Source organism: Danio rerio, chromosome 4 (genome assembly GCF_052040795.2).
Source record: "Danio rerio strain M-AB ecotype USA chromosome 4, GRCz13ab, whole genome shotgun sequence".
Classification (NCBI taxonomy): domain Eukaryota; kingdom Metazoa; phylum Chordata; class Actinopteri; order Cypriniformes; family Danionidae; genus Danio; species Danio rerio.
This window is the reverse complement of record NC_141024.2, coordinates 24,358,700-24,385,118: the sequence shown is the minus strand read 5'-3', so window position 1 is coordinate 24,385,118 and position 26,419 is coordinate 24,358,700. Positions and strand designations below refer to the sequence as shown.

The window sequence follows — 26,419 nt, the reverse complement described above, 5'->3', positions numbered from 1 at the left end:
GCCATTTTACATAACATTTATTGCATAAAATGTTCTTGAAAATAAAATACTGTTGAAATTAAACATTAGAACTGTGACTCAACAAATGTCAGTGATTCAGCATGTACATATATTTATTAGATTATAAACCTTACTATTTCGTTGCAGTGCAGTGATTGTACTATTCTGTGCTTCTGAATGGCTGTATTTCAATTTCTGTCGTGTTTTGTCTGGTGCAAACAACCAAATTGCCTATCACTGCAAATCTCGATAAGTAGCGCATTGTTAGGACACAGGGTCACAACGTAACCTGCTCATCTAATGTTTGCGTTCATAATAATTTATATTATTTGCTAATTAATAACCACCTCATGTGGAACTCTATCTATATGTCTCATTTCTGAGGCTACTACAGTCCACTGGACAGTGCAAATTCGGTCACTGACGCACACATTGGGAGCATACCTGACTAAATGAATGAAATACCCAGTTTTCCACCAAGGCAACCTGGGGAGCTGAAATAAAATTGGCTAAACTGGCATGGCGTCGGTTAAAATTACCAAAACAAAGACAGCGTTGCAGCACGGGAAACACATTTTCAAAGCAGAATATCTGACTTCAGCATTGTTTTTCTGATAAACAAGAATGTTGATTTAGCATGTTTCTTAAATATCTACATAATATGATATTTTTATGCTTTAGAAGAGTCAAAAACTTTCTTACAGCACCTTTCAGAAGCTTATTAGCTAACACTGCAAATACAATGTGAATATTTTTAAAAGCAGCGTAAAATTTTAAATACTAAATAGTTGTTCAGAGTATTTTGAAGTTCTCATGATATCAATATTGTGCATGTAAATTATCACAATATATTGAATTATTGAATATAGGCATGTGTCTAGCACACACATTATCAATTAAGTATACAAGCAAGCACTTGTGCTGCTACGACGGTGATATTGGCTCTGTCCACTTTGAGCTTTATATGTGTTTATTAGAAACTTGCGGATGACATCATGGACATTCATGGTTCCATAGTTTTATCCAGACTAGGGTGTAAAAAGAGCATTTCTTCTGTCTTTTGTATTTCTGTATTTTCTCCTCACACAGTCTCTTCTGTTTCTCTGTCATCATTTCATCTGTCAGATTCTTTCTTCTTCTCTCACAGTGTCTTTTCATCTTTTTTTGTCTCTTCTCATCTTCACTATTTATTGTCACCCCATCTCAAGCCCCTTCACGTCCTCTAATATTAAACTCTGTGGCTTCTTATGTTCTCATTTTGTCTCATTGCATCTCTTCCACACCGTGTGCTTTACTTATCCACTCCACTTGCATCTGTTACACACACACACACACACACACACATTCACGCACAAGCAAACACTATCCTTCCATAAAAATTCCATTGGCTTTAAAAGCCTATTCATTCAGCTTCGAGAATCTGGCTGGCTTTGACCCAAGGGCTGAAAGCTGGTGGAAGCCTGTGTAAGTAAGTGTTGCCTGCGAAATACACTCCGAGCGGGAGCCAAGCCAAACAGGAAGTGGCAGCGCTAACCTAATTCCTGAAGAGGAAGCGATTGGCCGCTCCACGTCAATGGCTGTAATTTCATTGGCCGGCTGCATGTGAAAAATAGATGTGTTTGCACAATAGCGACAGCACAGAAAAGCCAAAGCTACATCAGTATCCCCTCAACAGAGCTTTTCACGGGAGAATGTTTCCATCTGATTGTGCGACTTTGCATTTTATAGACAGCATCAAAGTAAAGGCTGGGATCTGGTAGGGATTGCCCTCAGACAGATGCTTTTCTTTTATCTCGCTCTGGCTCTGCTACAGGAAAATGTCCAAGATTTGATAAAGTTAAGCCTTCTCAACAGCGTCTGTCTATTTTTACTGAAAAACCTCTTCTCTCAGATTGTGAATATATAGAAAACTGCTTTGTGCATTGGCCAAAAATGAAATGCATAAGTATTTTACCATTCTATTCTTAAATAGGCTACAGTCATATCATATAAACACAGACATGCTTTCTAAAAACTTGGGAATATTACTAGTGTACAGTAGAATGTGTTTCTAAATATTAATATATGTAATGCTAATAATATAGTTTATAGGATTAATCACCGTTTTTAGATGTATAAAACAGAAATAAAAAAGAGCATTGCTAACAAAAATATTTGCACATAGTGAAAAATTGGTCAAATGTAATTGCTAAATTATACAAGTTGATTTTTATGAATCATGATTTGGGAAATAGACAAGCTTTTTTTATTACTGAAAATATGGCTGTGCGATTAATTGAAATAGAAAAGCAATCGCGACTTGAGATTTTACGATAAGCTACTTCCCCCACCCAGAGCAAATGCTTGACTGCCTCCTGTGTGTGACGGTCTTCCTAGACAATTGAGTGAGCACGCTTCCGTTCTGCCCAATCAGAATTGCGCAACCAAACTATGTGAAACATCCACAATAAAAAATCAAACAAACAGGAAAGTGAACAAGTGCAAGCTTCGAAGAAAGCTGTCGAAGAAATGTTGCCACAGCATGAGGAAATACAACAATCAGCACCTAAAAAGCACCACAGGCAGCAATATGAGGAGCGTCTTGCTAAAAAGTAAACTGAAAGTATTGCCAGTGACACTCAATCTAGTAGCATGCAAATGACAATTCCACAGTTGTTTGCTAATATAAGTTAATATCGGATCAGTTCACATTCACTACATTTTAGTAATAAGAAGCTATAATACAGATTATTGTGCTAAAGCTACAAATCAAATTTGCAATATCTGTCAAAAAACTCACAATATTTTCCCCAAATCGCACAGCCCTAACTGAAAATAAATGTATCATATACTTTTTACTCTATATTGATCTAAGAGTCAATCACATAGCAGAAATGTGCAACAAGGGAAATCTAAAAGTGTGTTGATATTAGAGATATCAGAGATGCACCGAATTTCCTGCGGCCAAATATCATCACCCACTGAAAATATGTTATGCCATTTGGACCCTCTAATTTGTGGCTTCAGTCGTTGTTGGGGTACTCTTAAATCTGGAAGCATTACAACTGATATCGGAATATATATAGTTATCGTTCAATATGGAAAACAATTATTTAAGATTGCGTTTTTGTCATATCGCCCAGCCCTAGTAGCCAAAAACACATCTTTTACCCACATCACATAAATGGTAACTATGCAACAAACAAAGCATAATCAGATGTTTGACAATACTTTTATTTATTAATAAACTGCTTTAAACTGTTTCTTTTCAGTGGGATAAAGTAAAAAAAAAAAACACTGTTAAATTTAAGACATCCACTATTTCTCTTACTTTTATGCTATATCAGAGCCATGTGCACCCACTGACAAGTAAATCTGCTTCTCTCTATCTCGCATTCAAGTTCAGGTTGCTTTATTGGCATGACATTTTGTACAGTATTGCTGAAGCATTCAAGATGTATAAAGTATGTAATATATTGACATCATCAAATTAATAAAATATTCTGGAAATGAGAAATAAGTGGCTGAAAAGACAAAATAAATCTCAAATAACTATCATAATTACAAAAACAAAAAGTGTAGATTTTTTGAATAAAGCAAATGAGAAGCTCTGAAATAAAATAAAATGAGCTCTAGAAAAAAATGACAACACAAGAAATTGTGTTTGTATAAAACTAAAATATATTTCATGAAACACTGCAATTTGATTTTGAGTGTTTATGTGCAGTGTGTATTTTTGGGAGAGAAATTACTTCAATCTACTTATGTAATATGAGTTTAACCAACACTGTTCTTAAGTTTTTGGAGGGACAACATAATTGTTTTATGTTCAAACCCCTTAAATTTGTAAAAACATTTAAGTAAACTTAATCAAATTGTGTTGGGACAACATGAAGGAATTGTGTGGAACCAAGCATTTTTTTTTTTTTTTCGTATTAACATTTATTTTCATTTATACATGTGAGATTTTAAAGACATTGTGCAAAATGAAAAGTCTGACCTTATTTTATTGACCCCAAGACACTCACCCTAAGATTTCACAATCTTACATGACATGGATATTCTATATAGTTTGTCAACATAAGTTCAGGTTTAGACAAATATAGAATTTTAAAAATGCTAATAAATATGGTTCAAAAAGCATCCCACTTCTGAGACCTTGACAGTTAAGGGGTTCAATTTTGATAACCTGTTATTTCCATTGTATGGCCATAAATGTTGTCTTTTGTGTTCAGCAGACAGGTTTGAAACAAGATGAGGATGAATAAATGATGACATTGTTTAATTTTGGAGTGAACTATCCTTGTAGCCAGCTTTTTTCTGTCGTTCTTTCTCTCCAAGGCTTTTTTCATCATTGAAGTCACGTGACTAATGTTTTGAACTACATTTGAACTCCATTTCATCAAATCCCATCTTTGTGTCCCAAAATAGCCATCAGGTTTATAGGGTTACGAAGTCATGACAAGAGTTAGACTGATGAATGAACTGTACAGATTATTAATGATACTTGCATAATGTTGTTATTTCTTTGTGTTTGTGACTGAAATCAGGAGATATCTGTGCCAAAAGCTCTTGAACAAATGTGGAGTTGCATATTTTTAGCTTTATCTTCTTATCTAAATTTTATTACTTTACCTCCCTCGCAAAGCAAAAAGACACGTAATCTGACCTTCAAAATTAATGAACATCATCCCATGAATTATTCCACTTCCATTTATTTTACAAGAAGTGTTTTAAATTCCTATCATCCTCCCTTTTCTTCATCTCGTCGCATTTTGGCTGGTTTTCTGAAGCAGACTTCATATTTGTCAAATCAAGAATGCATTCAATTGATGTTTTTTTAGTACTCTGCCTCCAATTGTGCACATTTTTACAATAACTAAAGAACACATCCACATTATTCGCTGTACATCATGTAGACATGCAATTTATAGAGACCCTATTGATTCTGAATCTTTCCTATAAAAGCAGCCTCAGAATGTTTGCTTTAGCCGCGAATGACGCAGTTTGCCCTTGAGAGGCACAGACTGGCTCAGACCTATTTGAACAGCCACTTGTTGCTATGCTCGAGCAGATAGAAAAGAGAAAATGTGTGCGTGTGTGTCCATGTGGGGACAAAAGTCCACCATTCCTGTATCTTAATTTCTGAAAGCCAGGCTTATTAGAGAGGATTCGCACAGTGGATGGTGAAAATTGCAGCTAATTGGTGTCTGTTTCTCTTTCCAGCGTCTGATTCTGAGCAAGATGCTGCAGTGAAGTTGGAACAGGAGCGAGCTGAGATACTCGCCAAATATGATAAGGTGAGAGAAGACAGCTGATGTTCATTTATGAGCAAACACCCTTCCAAAACACTTGGATGTAATACCTTTTCCCATCCAATCAGATTTGTCATATTTCACAAGCCGCAAATGTCACAATTAATTGTTCTTGTTTTCATCTCAATTATTCTCTATTCTAATCAGAGCAGGGTAAAAATCTGGTGTCAAATCTGCTGCTAAATCAATATGTTTAAAACAGGACCAGTGCCTAAACCAGGGGTTCTCAAAGTCTCGATTCAAAGATACAATAGTAATGATTTTGTGGTAATAAATATGAAGTTAGCTTTGGCTTTGTCATCTTTCTAAGAGTATTGTGCCTTGGCGTTTAAAAGGTCTCGTTATTTTCCGCCATAAAGTCTCTCATGTGTGTCCGGTTTGTAAATTGATAGGCTAAATTGAGTGTAATCTGAGCTCTCATTAGGGGGCTGTAATTCCGTAACGTGTGTGTTAATTGGATTGTGATAAGCTCTCCTACACTGGGATTGTACTCTTGACTCAGAGAGCACAACTTGCATGCTGTAGTACATCTTGATTGTTATTTTAATCTAACTCATTTTTTTTTAACTAAGATTTTTTTCTTATATTTGTTTTCTAGACTAACTTGGGTGTTGTTTAGTATTTATTTTATTATTTATTTTTTATATTTATTATGTTTTTTGTTGTGCCAAAAGCTAGTCTTTTGTTTTCTGTTTCGAAAACTAATTTGGCTGTTTGTTTTTAAGGGTTTTGTTTGTTTATTTGTTTGTTGAATGTTTAGTTTTGTTTTGACTTTTTTGTTTTCTGTTTTTCTTTTTTGTCTAAAGACTTACTTGACTGTAGTGGTTTATGCTGGTTTGTTTTGAAAAATAATTTGGCAGGCTTTTTAGAAAGTTTTGTTTGTTTATATGTTTGTTTAATGTTTAGTTGTGTTTTTAATTTTTTTTCTCTGTTTCTCTTTTTTCCTTTGAAAACTTACTTGACTTTTGTTTTGTGTTCGTTTGTTTTGAAAAGTTTGTTTGTTTGTTTGTTCTGAAGATTCGAGATATATTTCATTTGTTCTTTTGGTAACACTTTATTTTGATGGTCCATTTGAGTATTAGTAGACTGTCTGCACAATATCTGCTGAAACTGCTCCTTCAACAGACATTTAATTGACTATAAGAAACTTTGCAAGTGAATAATTTGATGCAAATGTCAACCTTGCCATGAAAAAAGTTTTCACCATATACCAAAACCTTTTTTTGTGAGTGCAAGTGTTTTACAGTACTTTAGAAATACTTAAAAATATATCTGTCAGTGTTTTTAAACTATTATATTTGATTTACCAAAATCACACTAGTGACAATTTCACATCTGTCACATCCATAACGGAGAGGTGTCACATCCATAACGACACTTTTTTTTTCCTCATAAATGAAAAAAATACTAAAGTCAATCATTTTTGTTCTATAGAGAGCCATGTTTTATCCTTTGATTTATCATTATTTCTTTTGAGTTGTGCAGTTTAATTCACAGAATTTCTGCAAAGTAGGTTGTATACTGTAAACTCGCTGACTTTTTTGTCACATTCATCACTCATTTTTATTTTTTCTCATTTAAAGTGCAACACATGCTTACAAAAACATATTTACAGATTAATATTTTTAAAATCAAACTATGCTTTTGTGTCAGTTTTCGTGAAGATTGCACATGTAACTTAGTAGGATACCTAACTATACATAAGATGTTATTGGCTGAAAGACTTCTAAGTGACATCTATTGAGTCAGATTTTTTTCCAGATTTCTTTAATTCATTCATTCATTCATTCATTCATTCATTCATTCAGTCAGTCAGTCATTCGTTCAGATTATCCAGGTAGCAAAAAATATCTTTTAATGATTTGCTATGGCATTCAACAAGCTTTTTAATGCTTTTTTATGTGCTGACACAACAGTTATTATTTTATGTGCTGACACAACAGTTACACTACAATAACTTTGAGCTAATGTGTATAAATAAACCCTCTTTAAAGCACGCATCCATAAAAACAGCACATCTACAACCCATGCCACTGCCGTCTCAGGTTTTTCATCCAGTTACCACAGAAGGAAGTGAAAGAAGGGAAGTGTGAATGTGCCCAAGTACTGATGCCATTTAATGCTCCCTCATTGTTTAAATGTCAGATGTTACTCAAATATCATAAAACACAAATTCAAACATGCTATTGCGTGCAATATTGTTCTTGCAAATTCAATAGTGGGGGAATAAATGGCTGAGGAGAGTCATGAGAGAAAGCAGAGGAGGAGAGAAGTGTCCTTGGTGTTTGTCACAAGCCGTAATATTGTCCACAGCCATGCGTGTCACGGTGACATGCTATCAGATTATCATATCCCACAGTAGATTTATGCCCGTGACACACGAGAAGCAGAGACACTGATAAATGACTGCGTGTGCCCTTGGTTTGGCTTTACTCATATTTTGTGTCTGAGTTTCAATTTTCTTTATACTTTTTTTAAATCACTCCTGTCAATACATTTTTCTTTTTCTCATTCTCCAGGCTTCTCAATTCTATTAACTCTGGAGCTGCCAGAATCTGTTAACTTCTAGAATGGCCATAGCTGTTTCTCTGACCATTCATATTAGACTAGGGCTGCACAATTTATCATGAAGTTATTGTGATTGCAATAATAGTATATGCAATATACACATCGCAAACAAACATGTGTGATAAATTACACTTATTTTATGCATTGGTTGTAAAGTTTTATCAGATAGGCCCTTACTTTCTTTATCCCCTCCTTCCCAGTAGTTGCTGTTCTGTTATTGGCTGGAGCTGAAAATAAATACTAACATTGAGGTTTTCACTCATTCACACACTAAAAATATAATGACAGAAATTCAAGACAACATTTTATTATGGTGCTTTAACTTATTTTAATATTTAATCAGACATAAACTAAAGTTGATACGTTATACAAAGTTTAACTTGGTGTTTTTACTCTGTTTGATTGATGAGATGAGTACATTGTGATGACTAGAAAAGTTAATTCATACAAAAAAAATATTTAATTTATACTAAATAATGTAAGGCAGCAAAAATTGTTTATGGTGTACAGTAGGTAGTTTTTTAGGGTGCACTCACACAGGGCTATCCGAACAGTGCCTCAGCGTGTTTGACCCCCATTTCTTAGTTCGTTTGACAAGTGTGAGTGCTCCAAACTGCGCCTGGGCATGGAAGTTTGCCATAGAGCGGTTAGTTTAAGCTTTGGCGTGTTACGCTTGTAGTGTGAGTGCAAAGCGTGCCTGAGTGGGAAACTAAAGGCACAACGTCACATTTAAGGGACTGTTTTATATGATTTTATTAATTATATTTTCTTTTCAATGAACGCAAACTGTCGTAGTTCATTAAATATGCACATCCCTCACTGCACGACAGCTGCCACCTTCAGAAAATCACCTAATATGTGCTGCACAATGACTTACATGAACGTAAATGAGCGTCAAATGTGGCTGATCTGTTTATCAAAATATTTGACTGCTTGTCACTGCATATCAAACAATTAAAATAATAGAACTCTAGCTATGTCCATTGTGCTTCTCGTCCTGTTAAACTGAACAGTCACATCATCGAGGACGTAAGCATGCTCAGGTTCAGAAGGTAAAATGCAGTGTGAGTGCAGGCCATTGAGGGAGAGTGGAAGGGGGGCAATTGCACTTTGGCATGGTTCAAAGCAACTGTACCTAGTGTGAGTACGCCCTTATAATATAAAACTCTGAAGTCTGAACTTACAAGGGGAGGATGCTGGACTGAACTGTGTATAGACTACTTAATATTGAGGAAAAAGCCCCAATCTTTCTAGTGACAGTTTTCATTTTTTAAACTTTAAAATATTATAAAAGAGAGACAGCTGGAGAGCCACACATTTTTGGTCAATGAGTCACATGTGGCTCCATAGGTTCCCTACCCCTGCATTATAGGCTTAAATTATAGAGAGAAATAACAGATAAAGCGAGACTGCAGTCAGATTATGAAGCAGATCAATGCTGATTTTTCTTTCCATGTATCAGTGCAGAAATGAACAAAACAATAGGCCTAATACAAAATATTAGAAAATATAGAAAAATGATCAAATGGTAACTTCAGTCAATTTTCATAATGGATCAACAGCACTATTATACGACTGTAATACACTGAGATATAGCCTGGTTTGTTACTTCATTTAGCTTTTTTACTACAATCCATCTGCTCCAGAGTTCATGTCAATCAAGCTGAGACCACCTCATTCAGGCGATCTTGGCCGATTGATTTGGCGAGGATCCAAGTGTGATTGTGAGATTTACAAATGTCAAACGAGACAGGTTTCGAAAGAAACGTCTTGGTGTGAAAGCACCTCAAGACTATTTGCACTCAATTGACAAACAGTCTCAGCCAAATTAAACTTTAGTGACAAGGCAGAATCTACTGTCCCGATCATCCTCGCATACTGGCATCGGGCCATTGAGCCGTCCTTATCGTCAAGCCCTGTTAATATATAAAACTAAATATTTATAGTGAATCCTATAATACCAGAGTGGAAAATGTTTTACAAAACTAACTTTAAATGTTTTCTCCACTCTAATCAGCTCTGAATAAAGTTAACTTTAGAAAAACTGTTAGTAAACAATGACACAAAAAACACTAAAGGTTTTTTTAATATTTTAAAGGTTGTAAAGGTTTTTTTTTCCAACCTGAGGCACCTTCTCTCTTTATTTCTGCTGTTTGTATAGTTTATTTTGTGGTGTACTGAAGCTGTCCACGTTCAGCCCACCCCTCATTACCTGCCTTAAATATGTATGAACAACAAATTCACAGATCACTGGAGCCAAACACTTTTGAGCCTTCAGCGACTACACACACACACACACACACACACACACACACACACACACACACACACACACTTAAACGATCCCTCAACTGATGTTATTTGTGTTTTCAGGGTAAAGAAAAAGCGGAGGTGGAGCCGTGGGAGGAGACCAATTTTGAACTGTATAAAGCAGTGGACCGTTTTGGATTCCTACAGTAAGAAACTTACATTTTTTATTTATTTATTTTATTTTACACTTCAGGCCCAGGTGTAGGGAAGAACTCAGAGTCTTATCTTGGTGTTCGTCTGCTCCGTTGCCCTCTCCTGTTTTCTGGTCCTCTTGGCAGGGAGGTTTGTGGTTTACCGAGGCCCCTTAAACAGCAGTGCAAAATGTGATATTTATAGGGTGCCACATGTGTCTGGCAGAACAGGGCTCTGTAATTGTAGGGGAAGATAGACGACAAGCAGGAGAGAGAAAATACTAAAAAAGATGGAGCAATGAGTTACAAACTGGAAATGTACTACAAAGTGTAAGCAAATCAGAGACAGAGCTGATTTAGCAGCACAGACATGTTTTGCTTTGCACTTGGAAGGTGTGTGTGTGTGTGTGTGTGTGTGTGTGTGTGTGTGTGTGTGTGTGTGTGTGTGTGTGTGTGTGTGTGTGTGTGTGTGTGTGTGTGTGTGTGTGTGTGTGTGTGTGTGTGTGAGAGAGAGAGAGAGAGAGAGAGAGAGAGAGAGAGAGAGAGAGAGAGAGTGAGTTTGGCTTTTTAATCTTTAATTTATTTTGTTCTTTTTTGTTTCCTTTGTCAGTCAAGCTCTTTTTTATTTTTTTATTTTTCATTCAGTTTAGTTTGCTTTAGCTTTTGTTTTGTTGAATTTTTTTATTCTGTTTAGTTTTTTGTTTGTTATGTGTTATTTTGTTTTTTTGTTTCGTTTGGTTCTTTTTTTTGTCCTATGTTTTGTGTTTTATGTTTTTTTTATATGTTTTATTATGTTTTGTTTTGATAGCAAATTTTTCCTTAGTCTTTTGACAAAATTGTCATTTAGTTTGCAATATTTTAGTCCTCTGAATCATTATTTGGTCTAGTTTTAGTTGACTAAAAGTCAGAATTTTTGTCTACGTTGAATCAATTAAGACTTGACATATTAGCTATAAGAATATTAGGTATCAGTAGAACAATCAATCTACTCTGTCTAAAACTACATTCTTTTAGACACATTAGTTATCAACGGTGGACAGAGTACTGCATGATTGATGGGACTTACAGCGGGGAAAATAAGTATTGAACATGTCACGTTTTTCTTGGGAATAATATTTCTAAAGGAGCTGTTAACATGGAATTGAACCAGATTTTGGTTAAGACACAAACAACACAAGTGAAAATACAACAAAACAAAAAAAAATTTAAAATTAGTTGTGTAACAACAATTAAATGGCACATGGAAAAAGTACTGAAATACTGAAGCATATTTTATACTTTCTATAAAATGCTTTTTTTTTTAGGTGATGGCAGCTTAAAGATGCCTGTTATATGGATAGTGAAGTTACATCTATGGCTCAGATGTGATTTCTTTCTCCAGTTCAACAGAGTTTAAAAATCTCGGTGGTTCTGTGTGTTTCGTCTGTCAAATATGATCTTTATTTTAGTTTATTCTGCTGGATTCAAGTCAGGTGATTGGCTGGGCCATTCTATAGCTTGATTTTCTTTCTCTGAAACCATTTGAGTTTCCTTGGCTTGTGTTGTTTTTTTAGATCTTTGTCTTGCTGAAATGTTTACTGTGGTTGTATCTTCATCTTTCTGCTAATATAGATGTTGAACTGAAACAGCTACATTTACACTGAGGAAGGTCAGTGAGGAAGGCCCTCTGGAAGGTCAGAGGGTTGCTGAAGAACTGCTGAGAGATTTCAGCTGTCTGGGCTTTCACTGCCTTTACACAACTCCCTTTCTTCATGTGTTCAATACTTCCCTGCATCATTTTTTGTTGTTGACATGTTTAATACTCATTTCCCCCGCTGTAACTGCACACAACAAAATCTTTTAACTTCACAATATTTGACTTAAGATTTTTTTGACAAAACAATACCCCCCAAAACAATCTTATCTTATAATGACATTCGTCTTTGAACATATCAACACACACATGAAGACAAAGATTCACTTAAGTAAATGGCTAAATAAACTGAAGATTGAAGTAAACAAAAAAAATCAGCATGTTTTCAGTCATTGTCTCACGGGAAAGTTCTCTGCTCTGCAGCATTTATTAACTGCGACTCATTTCATAACTCCAGGGCCCATTGTCTAACTAAATTAATTTAATTTTAGGGTTGCGTTTTCACACTAGACTACTTGAAGGGCCAGAGAAAAGCACCTAAGGAGCTGGGTTTGACTTCACAGTTGACAAGCCCTATGGCTTAAAACAAACTAAAACTGTGCCAGACACAAGACTGAAAACTATGAATGGACAACCTCTGATCCACTCATCTAATAAATGAACTGCGCAGTGCACTGTATTATAACAAAAATGTATCTTGGGTCCTTTTGATCTTTTTTTGATCCATGTTTTAGTCTTTTTTTTCAACAATGTTGCCTGCGGTTACTTTCAGTATCTAATGACACCCATGTTGTCCAGTCTTTGTCTCGTATTACTCTTGGGAAAAAAGGTTGTCAACAAATATGTCTTTTTTTATGTTTTTTGCTAACAAATTTAACATTTTAGTTTCTTGGATGGTGCTTTGTTTTTCACTTCTTTGTTTAAAAATTTTGTATCTTATTTAGTCAAGTCAAGGCAAGTCAAGTTGGCTTTATTGTCATTTCAACAATATACGGTGCTGTACACAGTCAAACAAAACAATGTTCCTCCAGGAAGAAGGTGCTACATCAAACAACATAAATTGACAACTTAACACAGGACTGTGGACTACTATAAAAATATAGAAGAATGAAATAAAATAAGATAAGATAAACTAAAATAAAAATAAGAGTAAGAGCAATAACAGCATTAAGAGTAAGCAACATTAAGTGCAAATAAGACAGGACAGACAAGAAACAGTAACTCGGACAAGTACAATATGAATGTTTGATATAATAATAATAATAATAATAATAATAATATATATAGTTATATAGTTAAAATATAATAGTTTGACATATAAAATATTGGATCAAATATAAATACTGTACATGTAAACATTTGTCATTAAGGTAGTCATTTTAATATTGATCTATATTTATTTTTATCTTATAAGTGTATGATTGGTTTGCTTTGTTTTTTTTCTTTTTGTTTGCTTTGTGTTACTTTTATTGTTTCATATTTAATAAATATTTATTTTATCATCTGTATTGGATTTATTTTGTCTTTAGTCCCATCTTTGTTCGCGTTTTGTCCCTTTTGATTTGTTTTTATGCTTTTATTGCTTTGTCCTTTGCTTGGGGATTATTTTTTTCTTTTATCTTTTTTGCTTTTAACTTGTTTTGTTTTTGTGTTTTACTTCATTTTTTTGTGTGTTTTTACTGATTTTTAAAAAATAATTGTTATTATAATAATTAAAATTATTATTATTATTATTATACATTTCTTAATATGGTATCCAGTAATATGGTAACCAGCGGGTCAGTTATTACACTGTACACACCTAGTCTCTGACTTATCAGAGGTCTCCACAGTGAAATGAACTGGCAACTATTCCAGCATGTGTTTTACGCAGCTGATGCCCTTACAGCCACAACTTAGTACTGGGAAATCAAGTTTAAATTCTCTGCCCAAGCCCAGACAGATATTTTATATCTTCGAGCTGGGCTGTGATCAAGTATTTGTGTTTTTTTTTTTTACTTAATAAACCCAATTGAGTGGAAAGCTAGGCCATAGTTTGAAATATTTTATGAATATTTTAGCAAAGTTAGCAACGTGTATCATGTTAATCTCCTGAACAGCATCTCCACCACTGACACACATTCACGCCACACTTGCAAGCAGAGCTGAACCAGCACATGCACAGCATGTTTGTAGAGCAGAAACTTGCTACTTTTTACTGTCATTCAATGTGCACTGTCACTTTAAATGAGCCTGTGCAGCAGCAAAAATGTATCCAGCACCGAATTCTAGCTGAAAAAAAAACATGCTCTTCTTGCGCGTGCAATGTGACAGAGGTGATAGCAAAAAATGGGACCTTTCAAAATGATCAGACCCATGAAGCAGGCTTGCCATGGCAGAAAGGACGATAGTCGGCATTCAATATCCTCTTTTCTTACTATCCATTCTAAATAAACAAACAATGTAGCTTACATGCTTCTTCGTTGTTGCATTATTCATTTAGATAAATCTAAACTCATTTCGGTACTTCAGACAACTAAGAATTGTAGCTGAGAACGTCTTTTATAACGGCCCATGTATAAAAGAAAATAGTCAGGTTTAAATCTGGCTCAGGATCATAATTACAGTATGTGTGGGGCCAGCTCTGGCTCGGACACAAGGTGCACAGGCTCGGGTAGGGTCGAGTTTCGTTTTTTGGGCCTGATCTAAGCTTCGGTGGGAAACACCCATACACTCTCACATTCACACACACTCATACTCTACAGCCAATTTAGGTTATCTAATTCACCTATAGTCTTTGGACTGTGGGGGGAACCTGAGCACCCGAAGGAAACCCATGCAAACAACGGGAGAACATGCACACTTTACACAGGAATGCCAACTGACCAAACTAGGACTCAAATCAGCGACCTTCTTGCTGTGAGGCGACAGTGCTAACCACTGAGCAACCATGCCGCTTGTAAACTTAAATTAAACTTAATAATAAACTTAATATAACAAATATGCAGCAGTTTAATAATGCATTTCCACCACAATGTGGCTTTAGAAAGGAAACTCCCTGTGTTGACAGAAAGGATGCTCACTAGGGTTTGGAACACAGCCACGATGTCATGTCACGACTTCCCCAGGTTACCTCATGAATATCCCAGATCAGATCCAAAATGTCCGCCATGGAAACAGTCATTTCCTGTTTGTGTAGCTGACTAAGATCTCACACTTTGAGCAGTTTCATGGGTTCAGGTCACAGAGCTGTCATTTCCAATAGTTATGTTTATTTATCCAGCCATGCACTTCCTGTGGAACAAACTCATTCCTTTTTCAGTAATACACATGCGAGGAACCACAATTTGACGTCAGTAGCTGAAAGCAGAGTTTGATTTATTGGTTATGGTTTTGCTCCCTCTCTGGCCATCAAGTTATATGAAGAGCGAGCAGACTTTGGTAGCTGTTTGAGACGTACTGTAAATAGGAGAAATAAATCTCTGACAGTACAGTGTAGTCGGACTAACTTTTTGTTCTTTTGTTTGCGATTCCTTTGTTTTGTTGTTGTTTTTTTTCTATTTTATATGTTGTCATTTGTAACTTATTTTTTTGCAAGCATTTTTGTGCCTTTAGTTATATGTGATTAGTGCTTAAATTTGTTTTTACCAGGGTTCGAACAGGTACTGGAAATCTTTGAAAATGCTTCAGTTTTAATCTATAAATTTCAAGGTGTGAAAAATGCATTGTTTTTTGGACAAAGTGCTTAAAACTGCTTGAAAATGTAATTGTGTTGCTTACGTAATTATTGATTTAACTAATTATTCAAACCAATCCTATTGCTTTTGCAAATCTATAAAAGCAAAATGCATGCATTTTACGAGTGAACAATTCATGAAATGAGCAATATCACATGTAGCAGTGTGATATGGCTGTATATTAGCACTGGTGTCTTATAATTAAATTCCAAGTCTCTTAGTGCCCCCCTCCAGTGCCGATTTACAGCCATATTGCACTGCAAGTGTGATATTGCGTTTATATAACAATTTGACGGCATAATCGTGAATATAAAGAGGAAAATCAAACATGGAGGGTCTCAAAAATTCTTTTGTATGAGGAACTACTTTCTTCCACCTTTTAATCACATCTGCAGCTGTCGTCAGAACAGCAGAAACTTTTGCTACTTTACCGACATTACTTAAGAGCTAGTATTTGAATGATTCTCTAGTGTAATGTCTAAAGGAATGACAAAAACAGGTTATTTTTGCTGACATTTTAAGATTATAAGGCTGAACGACATGAAATGCCATCAATCTACAGAGTATTTCTCTGTTGCAATCTGGATTTCACAATAATTAACCCCAAAAAAGCCAGAGCAAAGCAAACACTACCAGTTTCTGTGGTATAAATAGAGCACTCCAAAATACAAAAGACAGAGATGGACTTAGAATGTCACTTACCTGATCTATTTTGATTTGATCAGCTGTAGTTTGAAATTTAGGTTGTTTTTCTTCCCTAAGCACTTATTATGCATTCTCTGTTGCCATTTTGTGGTGGAACCTCAACTGTCACTTTCTTTGGTCTGCTGAGACAGTCTGATGGTGGCCTTTGCACTGAATCCGATGCTCAGAAATGATAAATATTTAAAAAATAGAACTATCCTTATAAATAAACTGCATATTTGCAATCTAAACAAATACATGCTCACCTGAAAAAGCCTCAAAAGTGCATTATGTTGTTCATCAGCAGCATTATTTGTTAAACTGTAGAGTGTCCTCAGCTTGTCCATATATGTGGGCGCCTGGGCGGAGTGATACACAAGGGTGAATGGTGAAGAGACAGTACGAGTGCTGTTATTTGCAGAATATTGCAGGGTTATCAGCCTATGAGATTCAAGAACCAGACAGAACTGTTGTATAAATTAAAATAAATATCAATTTAGGATGGAATATGAACCAATTAAGATTGAGTAAATCATATTTAAGAGAGTGACTTATAATAATTCAGTGTTGGGCTTGGACTGAACATGTCATCAAAATTTTTCCTTGTAGTATTTCATGGTATAATGGAGTATAGTACAGTATAATTAAAACAAAAAACAGTTGATATAATGTGATGAAGTATGAAAATATGTAATTATGTGTTTGTAGGGATGTAACGTTTACCTGACTCATGATTCGATACGATTCATGATACTAATCTCACGATTCGTAATTTAGTCACGATTTTTTAACTAAATTATTTGAAAAATTTAAGGTGAAAGAGCCCTATCATTTTGTTTTATTAATAATATTATTAATATATAATAATAATACAAACTAAAGAAGACTCAATAATATAAACAACTAAAACTGTGACTGTGCTTTAAATATAAAATATCAGCCTATCGATGTTTTCTGCCATAAGCTGAGGTCTTTGCACATTTACAATGTGCTGTAAACACAGCGCTGTCTCTGTTCAAAAACTGTATCTTGATTCTTTCAACATGTCTACCGGTTTGAATTGTCACATTTGAGTCAATTTTCAACTGGCTCAAGGTAAATAGTTACATCCCTACGTGTTTGAAAAAAAAGTTTGAAAATGAACCTGGAAAATGCTTAAATTTTACTTTGGGAAAGAAGTAAAAACCCTGTATTTACATTTAATTCCCATTGCATGTGTGTACAGTGTATAATCTAATGTGTTTTGTCTTTTTACAGTGAGGGTGAGCTTGTGTATGACATAGTGGAGGAAAAGGTGAGTCTAATACTGTGCTTGTGTTTGTCACACCATAACTGATCTACTTAGGAATAGTTCACCTAACAATAGGTTGGCTTTTTAAGCAACAAAAATCTGAACAAACTATTCACCCAACCAAATTATTATTTTTTTCTTCGATTCATTCGAATTTGCATTTTAAGACAATTTATATTTTCTTCATTAAATTAAGGAAATGTGATGTTTAATTAAAAAAATATACTGAAGACACATTATTATTTCACCAATAGCAAAATAAATAAGAAGCCATTGTCCCTACAAGATTTTTTAATTATTAATAAAGAGAATATTCAGTCATGTTGTATACATGTTATATATATGTTATATATATATATATATATATATATATATATATATATATATATATATATATATATATATATATATATATATATATATATATATATATATATATGTTTCTACTATTTTGTTTTCTTTTTTTCTTTTTTGTTTGATTTGTTACACGTGTGTTTTGTTTTATGTTTGTATTTTTCCATGAGTGTTCTATTACTTTGTCCATTTGTGTTTGTTTGCTTTTCTTGTTGTTCCTTTTGTTTTGTTTGCTTTGTGCTTGAAGTATTTGTTTTCTGTTTTAGTGCTTTTGTTTTGTTTTGTTTTTGCTTCATGTTTGTTTAGCTTTTTTTTTTTAATTCTTTTTGCTGTATCATTTATTTATATGTTTAATTTATTTGTTGGCTTAGTGATCTTTGCTTTTTTGTTCCTTGTGATTTCTCACACATATAATTAAAGTCAAGTTTATTGAAATTTTCTATATCCATGTCCCAATAGCTCTATTTTACTATATAATTTCCCCCTTTGCAACTGCAGAATACATAATATCAAAATTAATAACTGTTTTTTGGATTAGAAAACAAAATATAAAAGCAAGTGCTATTAAATTTACCCACGGCTACCGAAAAAATCCTCTTATCATCAAAAAAATGATGATTCATATTCAAATTAAGTTTCATTTATCACACATTCATCATGACAAAAAGCACTTAAAGTGTCAGGTTCTAAAGTGATAATCAGCTGTAAATTAAAAAACATTGCTTTCTCTGAGGTCATTATGTAAAGAAATAAATATCTGAAACGTCTTTTAGGATTTGAATAGGGCTGTTAGTCTACAACCACTTTATGAATCTCACTGGAATCCATTTTCATTAAACTTCACTTAGATGAAACATTAAGGTGATGTTTGTCCTTTTTTATAATATATTGCGACGTGTTTGCATTTCGTCTTCACAGCAAAAGCAGCTGGAAGTGGAGAGAACGACAAAATGGCTGAAAATGTTGAAGAGCTGGGAGAAATACAAGAACAGCGACAAGGTAAGTGTCCTTCATAAACACATGGTAACTCTCTGAAGGACTTGGAGAAACTCCTTCATATTGTGTGTGTGAATGGCTGCAGTTCCCTTCGGCTGTCTTTGTCCTGCGAAACAGGCGTCATTGAACTGGTCCCCTAAGAAAACCACTGTCCTGCTTCAGCTGCTCTAAATCTGTCCACCTCTGTCTGGTGTTTGAACATCTACAGGCAGCTGTTAGTGTGTTCAGTTGTGTTTCTGTCTACTAACTGTGTGAAAGGAGAAAGGTTCACGGTGAATAAGGTGTAGCGTGATGCTGATGCAGTTGATTGCTTTGTGTAGAACTAATTATTATTACTTATTATGACTACAATTAGTTTGTTTACATAGTGTCTACACCAAGGTGGCATTTGCACAAGTGTGCGTTCGTTTAAAAAAAGCATTCTAGAATAAAAACGCTCCTCCTCCAGGCTGAAAATCACTATCTCCATTCACAATAGCCTAAAATGTATGACACATAAACATTCGCTTTCATTGGGAATGTGCCTATTTTGGAAGTTATTTATAATATTTATTAAATAAGCACACAGTAATGTAAAAACAGTAGTTATACAGAGTATTATTACTATTATTTATTAAATTACTCATAAAATTGTATTTTTTCAAAGCCTTCCACTGCTCCAATCCTCACAGTAATGTAAAATCAGTAATTATACAGAGTATTATTCATATTATTTACTAAATTGGTCATTAAATTGTATTTTATTAACACATACTCCCACTCCAACCCTTGCAGTAATGTAAAATATGTATTTATTCTGAGTGTTAGGGCTTGACAAATCAGGGAACGGTGGGCAATAATACAGAAGTTCAATCAAAGAGTGATTGTGGATAGCCACGTCTGTTTTCAAAAGTCTGTATTTTAGTCTGTCTATACTTAAACAAAAAAGCTGGTGAATCACTGCTAAAAACACATTCAGACTCAAACTGAATTGAATTATTGAACATCATGTTTTCTAAAAAAAATACAAATAAATTGTGTTCGTTGGTGTTTGAGATAAAATTAAAATTAAAATAAATCATGTTGTTTAGAGGGTGTTTCAGAAATGTCTGGAAATCAGCGACAAAATGTATATAAGCCAGATAGTGTTAATGAGACAGCTCCCACAATATGTCCAGATTTAAAAAAAAAATTAAAAGTGTTCACTTATTCTGGACATTAAGCTGTTAGTGAACAGTTGAATGTCTAGTTTAATACTTTCTGCATGAACATCATCATAGTTCACTTACTGACAGCACAGACATTCGAATCTAAATCAAAAATGCTTAGCAACACCAGGCAGATTTTGCATGACGGCAAGAGTTGAATAATTATGTAGCAATTTGGTCAATTTTCTCATGCTCAGAAGTGGAGGGTCAGCACTCAGTCTGTTCTTCTCCGTCTGTCTGATAAAGAATAAGATGCATTCAGGATTGGTGTTCACTCAGGAAACAAAATGAAGATTTCCAGATAATTATATCCCATTTTGCATCCTTTTTGATCTTCAACCGTCAAGGTCACACATAAAAAAGCTGCTATTTTTTTTTTTTATGTTAAATTAATTTAGTTATTTGAAGTTGAAATCAAGCCAAAAAAATGAACTTAAATTTAGTTAAAACCTGATTAAAATAAGTTAATCAAAACTTTGCTAAGTTCTTTAATACAAAGCCATTTTTTTTTTAATAAAGATAAGTTGCTACTGTTTGTAACCAATGGATACATTATCAATTTTTAAATTGGAAAAATATATCTAAAAATGTTTTAAACACCAGTTTTTGCGTTTAAAAAGGGTTTTTGTTTATTGTTCATACACTCAACAAATTATTTTTGTTGCTTGTTCAAACTACTTTAAAATGTGCTGTGTTTTGGGGGATAACCTAATTGTTTTATGTTTAATCTACTCAAATTTGTTAAAATAATTACATTAAATAAATTGATTTGTTTTGGAACAACATGAAGGAATTGTGTGTAACCCAGCATTTTTACAGTGTATTATAGGTAGTTATTTGTGCAATTTCTATCTGCACTACATGACAAAGGTCTTGTTGCACATCCAAGTCAAATAATAACTTGACTTCTAGTTGATCATTTGGTATCAAAAGTGGCTTATATGAAAGGCAAACCCCTCTAGATTATGCTTATTGTACCCAAATAAAATATAATCATATCTTGATTTTTAATTATTACCTTAGGAAAGTAAGGTCTGACTTCGCCTAAGGCAAGGCAAGACAAAAGTCTTGTTATTTAACAGAAATAATGCACAGTATAGAATATAAAGTCATGGTGCAGTGGAAAAAGAATAAATATTGTGTATGACTCCCATGAGCTTGGAGGACTGCATCCATACATCTCTGCAAAGACTCCAATAACCTAATCAATAAAGTAAACTGAATTGGCAAAGAAAGCGATCTTGCAGGACTCCTAGAGGATATCAAGATTCTTTGGATTCATATTCAATTCCTCCTCCATCATACCCCAGGCATGCTCAATAATGTTCATCTCTGGGGACTAGGCTGGTCAATCATGGACCATGCACCTTGACCTTTTTTGCTTTAAGGACTCTGATGTGGATGCAGAAGTATGGGAAGAAGCGCTATCCTGCTGAAGAATTTACCTTCCCCGTAGTTTGTAATGTAATGAGCTGCACAAATGTCTTGATACCTAAGACTGTTGATGATTCCATCCACTCTTTAGATCGCTGACATGACCCCATACTTAATGTAACCCCAAATCAACCATGATTTTTCCCTCACCAAACCTGACTGATTTCTGTGAGAATCTTTGGTCCATATAAAGTTTCAATTCTTCTGCAGTATTTGTGATGATTGAGAAGCAGTTCAACAGATGATTCATCGGAAAACAATCCCTTCTCGAACTTTTCAAAATGATCAACTAGAAGTCAAGTTATTATTTGTTGCTCTTATGAGTGGGATCGATGACAAGACTTTTGTCATGTAGTGTATTTTAAAATGTTAAGATCCTCAAGTTTATTCACTTTAAAGTTAAACATCTGAATTTATTTCACCTATATAAACTATCTGCTTAAAAGTATCAGCAGTTTATTAGAATATTTTTGTATCCATAAACGTGGATGTTGACCTGCATCAGAGGACCATGGACAAATGACAGTAGAAACATTTTGATGAGAGCTGTGAAAGAAACAATCCAGACACAGAGTGCTGAAACAACCGTTTGACAAACACTCAAACAGAAAAAAAGTAAGGTAAATGGAGACAGGCAAGTTTAGGGGAGGACGCTGAAACTGCCTCAGGTGACAACAGGTCCAAACGCTGGATATTTAATGGACACACCAGGTAGACAATAAAAAGAAGAGTACAGTGAACCAGAGACCTCAAGTTCTCCGCTGGCAGGTGTTGAATGGGTGTGCTGTGCAGGCAAAGGTAACCAGCAGGCAGGGAAAATTCAATGTCTACAAGAGGAACACAAGTACAATACAACAGATGAGAAAGGAGAAGCATCAACAAAAGCAAAAAAATGACTTCAGCAGGGGTGAAAAAAAGGATTTGAGGGCCGTAGTGTTCAGTTCCAACTCTCCAATGAACATACCAAGCCATTTTAAAATAAGCCTGAAGGATAGTCTAGCTGGATCAGGTGTGCTTAATTGGGGTTGAAGCTGAAGTTTGCAGGACTGAATTAGACAGCTTTAGTAGACTAGAGTAACCCAAAAGCCAGCAAGCTAATAAACAAATAAACAAAATTAAATGAATATATTAAACAAATTAAAATAGCAAATAAAAATAATTTAAACAATATACTAACCAACAAAACACTACAAAGACTGCAAGGTATGTTTGCTGGTTGGTAAAAAGGTAAAATAAAAAAATAATAATAATAATTAACAGTATAAACAACTGAATTAAATGGAATTAAATTGAGTGCAAACCTTACAAAGGAACTCAGAACTGGTGTGGAGACTTGGACACCAATGTTATAAAAACAGGTTTATAGTAACACTAGGGATGGATGAAACAAAATTGACAATTCGACAAATCCTAAACAGCAGATGTTTTAAAACATTGCTCTAAAATGTTTTGAAACACCTGTGACACGTGACTTAAGCATTTTAAAGTGTCTCACGTAACCTACTTAACTTCATGTGGGCATAGTGTAACTATGCTGAGAGTCACTCGAGTTCCAATCCCAGCTTGTAAAAGCATTCAGAAATTGTGTCTTAATGTTTTTTATTGTTGTTGATTTTTTTCATAAACCAAACAACACATTTATTAACAAATAGTTCATTTGAATGTCATGATCATACACCTGGCACAATAAGGCGCAAGACGTGTTTGGTGCAATTTGATGCTATTTTCAGACCAGCGAAACCCTAATTTTCTCATTTTGCACCACGTTGTTTAAATAGCAAATCAATTTGCTATTAGTTTTGTGGATTCATGGCCATTCCGGTCTAAAAAGGAGAACTGTTAAGGCGAATTGCTGGCACATTGCTGTTTCGAAGAACTGAAAGCTAGTCAAAAGTGCAGCGCAGAGCATGTTAGTTATGCGCCTATGCAGGTCCAAAACGTTAATTCATTTGTTTGCTGCAAATTAGAACTAATTTTGAAATAGTTTTAAAAAAATAAATTTGCGCTTAACAAACAAAATTAAATATGTAGGCTAATAGATGTCTTTAGTAGAGTGCGTACAACACCATTTCCTTATCCACAAAAGTAAAGGAATAAAGAGTAACAGTAAATATGCTTTTGCGTCATGCGCTTTAAACTTTGCACCTAGATCATTAAAATAGAGCCCCCAATGTTAAAACACAACACATTTCAAGAACAAAGCAATAAAAATCCAAATTTTAAATGACTGCAGTTGCTTCACCCAGGATTCGTACACAATATATATGTGTGCCATTCAGAAACATTAACTGCTTTAATAAATCACTTGATATCTCGACTTATACAATGTGGATATAATTCCTAGCTGAATGTTTCTTTTTTGAAGTCGTTTCATAGCAATACCTAAAATAACAATTAAGAAATTGGTTTGGAAACGTTTCGAAGCCTTAACACACTTGCTGCGACTGTTTGAAATACTTTGAAATATTTAAAATACTTATGAAATACTTTGCCACACTTACATGCTATTTCAGAGCGAATATTCAGAGTAGCATGGTGAACAGTATAGGAAGGCTGTCATTGTTCAAAAATGACCCAATGTGAATATAAAAGCAACTTCAGCTCAATAAAGCAGGTTAGGCGGAATAGCGCTATTTACTGGTGTTTTGTTGTTAAACTAAATATAAATCTACATTATAGATGCTGTCAAAGAACCTTATGAAACTGAAAATAATCACATCAATCTTTCACCGGGAGATTTCAGTGCCTGAACAACACGTCTGTACATATAGGTCATTCATAAAAACACAATCTAACATAAAATAGTTTCAAAACAGAACATTACCTGTCTAACAGTAATACTTCAGCCATGGTGTCGTCCTTCCTCCAGCGTGCTAAAGTAAGTCCAATATTGATTCAGGTTTTTTAAAGTTTCAATTCAGCTTTTGATTTCGCCTGGTCCGTCTCGTGACCGCGCGGCCTGTCCTTTGGTGCCTCCGACTCGGCATCTGCGAGCGGCCCGCAGCTCGCTCGAAGTGCATGCGTTTGTTAAGCAGACGGGCCCGCGCTAATGGCGGATCTGCGTGAACAGATGCACAGAAGTCGGAATCTACATTTGCTGACAGACAGTCTGACCTGCCTATCGGAATTAAGGGAGATGACGGTCCGACTCTATTTAATTGGATAAACATCTTTTAGTTTTATGCTTTAACCAGAATATGAAAATACATATAAACACATTTAAATCATTTAATGTAATCATTACTATTGGACTGTGAAGAGACATTCAACTAGCACAACAAAAAATATTTCTGAAGACAATCACCTACTGCACCTTTAAACAGAAATACAAGATTTGGTACTTTAACCTGAGTAGATCATTTTGGCACATTAAACACCAAAAGCACATTAAAGTACCTAATGGCAAAATGGGAAGTGAACATAATAGAGCAGAGCTGATGAGGAACAGGTGAAGATGATCAGGTTAATGAGGATGCAGGACAAGAGGAGCACACATGCAATATACAGTTCAATCTGACATGTTTATCGACATTTTAACTATCTGAATCATCTGTGTTATTCAAGAATGGCAGTACATTGGATCAATATTTACAAACAGATGGCAGGTAACATATTCACACATGAAATTTTAAAGTGAAAATTGTATAAATAACAAATAGACTGAAGTTTATTTATCTATTTTTTTGTTTGTTTTAATATTTTCTCGTAAAACATGCTTCATTTATCTTGGTTGGTTATAAAAAAAACATTCTCCACCTTCCTCGAATAGTTGTAGTATTGACCCTGTATGTGTGCGTTTGTTTGTAATTTTGCCGTTCTGCACGCTCGCTTCAAAGACATCTTGTTAAAGTGTTTTTGTACAACAGATGGAGTCATCGACTTCTTTCACATCCGTAATTACAAAGGCAATCCCCCGTCGACAAACACACTTTAACACGCAAACAAACACACACAGACACCTGCCCATTTGTAACGTCTCGTTTTATTCAAACAAACAAACAGTCTTAATCGCCTCATTTTGCCAAGATTACCAGATGAAACACACACACACATTCACACACACAAGCACACTATCATTGGGTTTATAGCTGTGGAACAAAAATCAGCTTCCCAAGAGCCTCGTGAAGATTATTAATGTCATTGTTATCATTATTGTTAGTTAACTTCTCAACAGCCGTCAGTACACACACACACACACATAGGTTTGTTTTTGTGAATTGTGGGGACATTACATGGGTTTCTATTGTTTTTATACTTTAAAGAAAGTACGCCAACGCACGCCTCCCACCAGTGCCGATATACAGCCATATCGCACTGCTACTCGTGTGATATTGCTCATATATATATATATATATATATATATATATATATATACACACACACACACACACACACACACACACAAACACAGTTGAAGTCAGAATTATAAGCCACCCTGAATTATTAGCTCCCCTGTTTATTTTTTCCCCAATTTCTGTTTAACTGAGAGCAGATTTCTTCAACACATTTCTAAACCTAATAGTTTTAATAACTAATTTCTAATAACTGATTCACATTCATGTAATACGAGCATGCAAATCTCTTTGCTTGTGTGCCAATTTTCTAAGTTTGTGCGCAAAACTTCTTGTACACCCTCAAATATACACTGCTCAAGTGCAGATTTTCTTGTGCACTCTCAAATAAACGCTGCTGAAGTGTGATTTAGTGCGTTTATGTAACGAGTATGTCTCCAACATTTATTAGATTTGCTAGGAATATTTATGTCTCCACTAGACTTGCAGAGCAGCATTAATGCCTCCTGAAGTAAGGTGAAATGGATAT

At 34.7% G+C, this 26,419-nt stretch overlaps 1 protein-coding gene across 8 annotated transcripts in view; it reads left to right on the top strand.

Annotated features, from left to right (window-relative positions):
• Positions 1 to 26,419, top strand: part of usp6nl (USP6 N-terminal like) — a 108,362-nt gene that overhangs the window by 61,707 nt on the left and 20,236 nt on the right. For 7 of the 8 annotated variants that reach the window (XM_087247089.1, XM_087247088.1, XM_087247087.1 and 4 more), the window contains 4 exons: positions 5,206 to 5,279; positions 10,236 to 10,318; positions 17,594 to 17,630; positions 18,900 to 18,980. In XM_087247089.1, the coding sequence (XP_087103215.1) occupies positions 5,206 to 5,279; positions 10,236 to 10,318; positions 17,594 to 17,630; positions 18,900 to 18,980 (275 nt within the window). 8 annotated transcript variants of the gene reach the window in all.